Source organism: Ziziphus jujuba, chromosome 5, assembly GCF_031755915.1.
Source record: "Ziziphus jujuba cultivar Dongzao chromosome 5, ASM3175591v1".
Taxonomy (NCBI): domain Eukaryota; kingdom Viridiplantae; phylum Streptophyta; class Magnoliopsida; order Rosales; family Rhamnaceae; genus Ziziphus; species Ziziphus jujuba.
Genome location: NC_083383.1, coordinates 12,372,501 through 12,378,846, shown reverse-complemented (window position 1 = coordinate 12,378,846; position 6,346 = coordinate 12,372,501). Strand labels below are relative to the sequence as shown.

General features: G+C 32.6%; 1 protein-coding gene across 3 annotated transcripts; it reads left to right on the top strand.

Annotated features, from left to right (window-relative positions):
* Positions 1-1,620: 1,620 nt before the first annotated feature.
* Positions 1,621-4,946, top strand: LOC107420996 (probable eukaryotic translation initiation factor 5-1). 3 transcript variants are annotated; one of them, XM_016030107.4, is made up of 2 exons: positions 1,621-1,779; positions 2,917-4,946. In XM_016030107.4, the coding sequence occupies exon 2, from the start codon at positions 3,271-3,273 to the stop codon at positions 4,591-4,593; it is 1,323 nt and encodes a 440-aa protein (XP_015885593.2). In that variant the 5' UTR covers positions 1,621-1,779; positions 2,917-3,270; the 3' UTR covers positions 4,594-4,946. The 3 variants fall into 3 exon arrangements, with proteins under 3 accessions (XP_015885593.2, XP_024930336.2, XP_024930337.2); XM_025074568.3 differs by having other exon boundaries at positions 1,625-1,779; positions 2,902-4,946; XM_025074569.3 differs by lacking the exon at positions 1,621-1,779 and adding an exon at positions 1,838-2,129.
* Positions 4,947-6,346: the final 1,400 nt, after the last annotated feature.

The following is a 6,346-nucleotide window of genomic DNA, read 5'->3' as shown; positions in this document are numbered from 1 at the left end:
AATTGAAAAAATAAATAAATAAATGTTATTACATATTAGGGGATCAATAGTAATTTCAATAAATAGAGAAACACATCTTCTAAGAATACAGAATAAAGAAGACTATATTGAAATTTATCCATTCTTAAATTGTAATCTCAACTACTAATTATACCCCATTTGGAAAAAAAAATTATTTATAATATATATATATATATAATATAAGAAACCAATTCCGGTAGATGCGTTTTATTTTATTTTATTTAAAAAAAAAAAATCTGAGGCAAGTTGCCAACAACTCCAGTAGAGTTCAACTGACCAACCAGTCATATGGAGCAATGATCTGTTGCGGTAAGGTTCTAGTAATGTGTATAACAATCTTTACAAATTCATGGCTTAATGCTCCACATAAATCGTGAGGAAGAGCGCATCAACGGTGTAGACTTAATCAGAGGCGACACTCGAGTAGGAAACTAGCGTGAGTTTGAGGACACAACAAACCAAAACCCATTCGATTTAGAGGACACCATTATTAATTAATATTTATTTGTTCTTCTCCATCATAATGTTTTTGTTATTATTATTATTAGCATATTCCAATGTTGTCCTCGTTTTATTCATTGCTTTTTCAAATGTCTATTGGTAAGATTGATATATTCTTTTTCTTTTTCTTTTTTTTGTTTTATTTATTTATCATTTTTTGCTGCAACAATTTCAAATTAGTTTGTCCTATTAAAAAATTCCATAACTCTGATTTATGGAGAAAAATAATAGTTTTTGAGGAAATTAAAATACAAAGCAAAGGAAAAAAATTAAGTGGCCCAAAGAGTATTTATTTTTACATAATTTTTTTAAAAAAATTTTAATACATGATAAAAATGGATTGATATGATTTAATATTTTATTTTTTATTATAATTTTTGTTATATTTTAAAAAATATGAAATAATTATGTAGAAATAGATAATCTAGAAAATATTTGATTTTATCTCGAAGGTAAAAACCATTGTAACAATTTTTTTTAAACAATTTTTATTTTCTCTGTGTTCAATTTATATGTGGCAACAAATCCAGCATCCAGAGGATAAACTTGGTAATAAAATAGATGACTTTTATTTCTTTCAAATCCTAATGTTTTTATCATATAGATGTAGACTTCTAATATAAAAATCCAAAAAAGTATTTGAATTAATGCATAAGAAATAGTCAAAAAACGTGGTGGAAAAAATTAGATACAAAAATTTTAAAAGGAAAAATATAAATTATTTGTACATATTTTATTTTTTTTAAAAAAATTTAAGTAATTTAAAAAATTTGAGTTATTTTGCCCCAAAAATAAAAGCAAGTTTGACATGATAGACTAAATCTCACATTCACATTCCAACCTTCGTAGATGGAAAATGGCAACCGATAATTTCAAAAATGAAATTCCATTTTTTTACACAATTATTGAATTTTAAATACATTATCCTGTCTCAAAAAATAAAATAAAATAAAAATAATAATAATAATAAAAGAAGGGCAAAAGTGTTAAATACAGGAAAACTAATGGCAAAGGTAGTTATATGGGTCGGTAGAGAAAATAATTGAAAAGTTTAAATGACAGTGAGTTTGCCCTAACCCCATGACGTGTAGGGTTACCTCTGCTCTCATTCCTTTTCTCTCACCCAGCGGCGTATATAAATTGCGTGCTTTCGTCTTCCATATCATAAGAACCAAACCACGCAAAAAGCCTTGGCCACAGAGTTTTTCTCCTACCTTCTCTCTCATATAGCGGATTCTTTATCTACTCAGAAAAAAGGTAAAAAATTTCTTATCGTCTATTTCTAACCGTGTTTGTTTGTTTATCGCTCTTCTTCTTGTTTTTGCTTCGATTTCTAGTGTTTTTTATAATTTATTTGGTTAATGTTGTTTCCGATTTTACGGGGGTGTGTGTTCGATCCGAGCTCAAATACTGTGTTTCGGGATTGGTTTTTCTGTTTTCTTGTTTTCTTGCGGAATCGTCGTAGATCTGTGGATTTGTAATTTTTTCGCCGGTTACTGATTGTTTTTTCTGCTTTGATTTGTCTCTGATTATAAAAATACGTGGAAATCTTTTTATGATCCTGGTTTGTGTGTGCATTAATCGATGGATCTGAATCGGTATTCAAGGTGAAGACGATTTCGAATTGTGCGATTGTATGATTTGTATATTAATTTTCTTTCCAGTACGATAGCTTAAATAGTTGTCGATCTGTATGTGTGTGTGCAAGATCCAGAAACTTCATAATCGAAGTTGTTGGCGTGCCGTGGTTGTGTTAATTGTGTGATATATGCGTAGCTGTGTTAATTCTGTGATATATTTATATGCATATTGTTGCTTGTTCTTGTTTTGATGATAGCATGTTTAGAAACTGAATCAAGAAGCAAAAAATGGTTAAAACAATTTGTGTGGTAAGTTTATCTTCAGATTTGTCTCTAAATATATGAGTATTGTTTTTGATTAGTTTAGTCAACGATGGTTGATGATCGTATATGTTGTTTTGCATTAATTTATTGGCAAGGTTATTTCTATATATATGTTGTTTTCACATGGTAATTACCTTATTCGGAGATGGGTTGATAATTCGTTGATGGTTGTTGATGTGGAGTGGATTGATCAATAGCTGTAAATTATTTATGGTTTAGGAGTTGTGCATAGCTTGCATCATCTCTTGCTCTGCATGTTTATCTTTTGCGATAATCGATTAAGAATTGCAAATGATGAGAATTCAATTATTAAATCAAATGTTTGTTAAAAGAGCAAATAATCTCTTGTTAGTAGTTAGATAAAGAGAGAAAAGCAATTCAAAGTAAGGAAATTATGTGGACCATTAACTGTTGTACAAAATGTCTTATTTTTTACATGTAATTGGACTTTGCATATGTAGTAACATAGCTGTAGTGATTGCTTTTTCAGGAAGCTTGCAGTTTAATCTGCTACATTTTGCATTTCTCAAAGTGGAGGGCGTTAAGTTTGAAGCTTCTTTTATGTCTGAACGGGCCTCTCTGTTTTTGTCATCAATTGGGTTGCTTGGAGAGTATTGTCCTACGTCCAGAAAAAAGAACAGACACTCTACAGATAAAGTTCCCTGCATGCATCTTGTGTTATTAGAGGGTTGTAACACAGATTTCCTGAGTTGCCAATTTATGCGACCTTTTCCTGCCTTCAGGAACTTGTCTGGCCAAGGAAAATCCTTAGTAACAAGAACCAATTCTGCTTCTGACTTGCGCCCCTTCTGATATAATCCAGTTCAACACTCTTTAAAACAAGATGGCTTTGCAAAACATAGGTGCTTCAAACCGTGATGATGCCTTCTACAGGTATAAAATGCCTAAAATGATTACCAAGATTGAAGGCAGAGGAAATGGCATCAAAACTAACGTAGTCAACATGGTGGAGATTGCAAAGGCCTTAGCTAGACCTGCTTCCTACACTACAAAATATTTTGGCTGTGAGCTTGGAGCCCAATCCAAATTTGATGAGAAGACTGGAACTGCCCTTGTGAATGGGGCTCATGACACTGCAAAGCTTGCTGCGCTTCTTGAAAACTTTATCAAGAAATATGTCCAGTGCTATGGCTGTGGGAATCCTGAAACTGAGATTATTATCACCAAGACACAGATGATCACCCTTAAATGTGCGGCTTGTGGTTTTATTTCAGATGTTGATATGAGGGACAAGCTTACGTCTTTTATTCTTAAGAATCCTCCTGAGCAGAAAAAGAGTTCAAAAGACAAGAAGGCGATGAGGAGAGCTGAGAAGGAGAGGCTCAAGGAGGGTGAAGCTGCAGATGAGGAACTGAAGAAGCTGAAGAAGGAAGCTATAAAGAAGAAGGGTGCTTCAGGCAGTTCAAAATCATCAGTTAAGAAGAAAAGCAATGGTTCTGATGAGGATCACTCCCCTTCTCACAGTCAAATAGATGAAAACGACCATGCGGCTAATGATGATGAGGATGATGTTCAATGGCAGACAGACACATCCCTGGAAGCGGCTCAGAAGCGTATCCAGGAGCAGTTAAATGCTGTTACTTCTGAAATGGTCATGCTTTCTACCCATGAAGACAAGCAGAAGTCATCGAAGAAATCTCCAGAACATGAAAAGAAATCTGAGATTAATGGGCATGAAAACGGTGCTCTTGATTCCAACCAGGGAAAGCTTGTTGGTGAGATAAAGGAATGTTTGAAGAAGGGATCTTCGATAAGTCAGTTCAAGTCCTTTGTGGGTTCACTCTCCGGGACCTCCCAGGAAATCATGAATGCCCTATTTGAAGCTCTTTTTGATGGTGTTGGTAAGGGATTTGCGAAAGAGGTGGCCAAAAAGAAGAATTATCTAGAAGCAGTTGCTCGAGAGGGTGAATCTCAGATGCTTCTGTTGCATGCTATTGAGTACTTCTCTGCAAAAGCAAGCCCTGAGGCTGTGAAGGAGGTGCCATTGGTTCTGAAAGCACTATATGACTGTGACTTGTTGGAGGAGGAATTTATAATGGAGTGGTATAATCAGGGCTCGGTTGGCAGCAATAAAAGCTCCCAGATTTGGAAGAGTGTCAAGCCCTTCATAGAGTGGCTCCAGAGTGCGGAGTCTGAATCAGAGTAATTCTGAAAGCATTTCTGCATTCAGAGGCATATTCCTAGTCCCGGTGGTAAAAGTTGTCTTTGGTAGTTGTTCGTCCTTGCTGAGTCTATGTTTCCTTTTAGTCTTGAGCCCCGGTTAAAATGGGTAGCTAATGTGTGTTGAAATAAAGTGAGAAGTATTGGGGTTGGTTTCTAGCGAAACTAGGCCTATGGTTTTCACTGTTTGCTTTATTACCAATTTCTGTTATATGCTATGCTTTCATGTGTTCGAGTGCAGCGTTCTGTGATTTTGTTGTCTATGAACTGGACGTACTATGCTGTTTTACTAAATTCAAGCTGGCAATTGTTATGTTGGTATAAGTTTGGTTTTATGAATTTTTAGTGTTCCATTGCAATCAAGTTTTTATTTTCTGTTAGGTGCCAATAGTTCAATATTTCCCTGGGAAAGTGTTAAAAATCTTCGGTATAACTATGATCCACATGTGGGGTTCCTAAAGGAGTTCTCGTCTCAGGAAGCGAAATTGTTCGATTGTTTTTTTGGAAGGTGGAATTATGGATGTCATGTGAAATTAAAATTTTCTCAACTTGAAAAAAATAAGGAAATCTACTGGGAAACTGCTCTTTTAATATTTTATTAAGATAACTGTACCTTAATTTTAAAATATAAATTTATTTAATTACTAATAAATTTTGAAATCTTCCATTACTAAATCCCAAAAAAAATAAAAAATCGTCAGTTTGGGGAGCCTTGACACTACCTGAACCGGTAAAAAAAACTGTCTCTGCCTTAAAATAGTTTGAGATTGTAATAAATTTTAATAAAATTTTGGCGTTTTTAATTCTTGTAATCAAACAAAATATGAAGGTAAGCAAAGAGTATGGATAGAACCGTAATGAAGAAATTTACCAAAAAAATAAAAAATAAAAAGCAAACAAATCAACAAAGTTGAACGTAAAATAATATAAATTTTCTAACTTTTTTTTAAAATTTTGAAATACCTTTTTCTTTCTGGAAACTATTATTGCATAAATAATGATCAATGCTAATTATCATCTAAACACAAAAAAATATATGTAAACAAGTAATGAATTGTCATTATATTATTGAATGATATTTGTTTACATGCATCTCTTAAAAAATTCGTTTACATGTAATATTATATTAATGTTCATCAATAAAGTAAACGCTAACTTGGTTGATTTATTGGTACATCTAGTGTTGTTCTTATTTTTATTTTTATTTTTTTAATTTACGACTGGTTTACTAATAAAATATTGTTATAAGTAGATTAGGATTATCTTCCAATCAAATTATGTTTTGATTATGTTGTAATCTATTTACTTATCTCCATTATCATAAATTTTAAAATTATAAATATTTATATAATTTAAAACTTTATTTTATTTTTTTAAAGAAAAATTTAACACTTTATTTAAGAAAAGAAGATATACATGTGTCGTTTTTAGTTGGTGTTGTCATTAAATACACACATAAACATCTAAATGTACATTTATAGTTCATATATGGAGAATTGTGGTGAGTATTCCTGGCTTTTAACACAGCTTGATCAATTTCCCGTACTTGCGCTCCCTTTTGGTCAGTGCCTCACTAATTCTCTGGGTTGTTGGTTTAATAGAACCTTCCTTCTGCCTCCTATACTGGAGACAAATTGAGGATTGATCTGAGGAGGAATGAAAGCAGGGACAGAACTAGAAAATAATCTTTGGGGGCCATTTGTTTTTTTAACAAATATAATTTAATTGAATAAAATTAT

Bases quoted from the DNA above. Each gene is read 5' to 3' on its own strand.
- LOC107420996 (XM_016030107.4), top strand. From the start codon at position 3,271: ATGGCTTTGCAAAACATAGGTGCTTCAAACCGTGATGATGCCTTCTAC.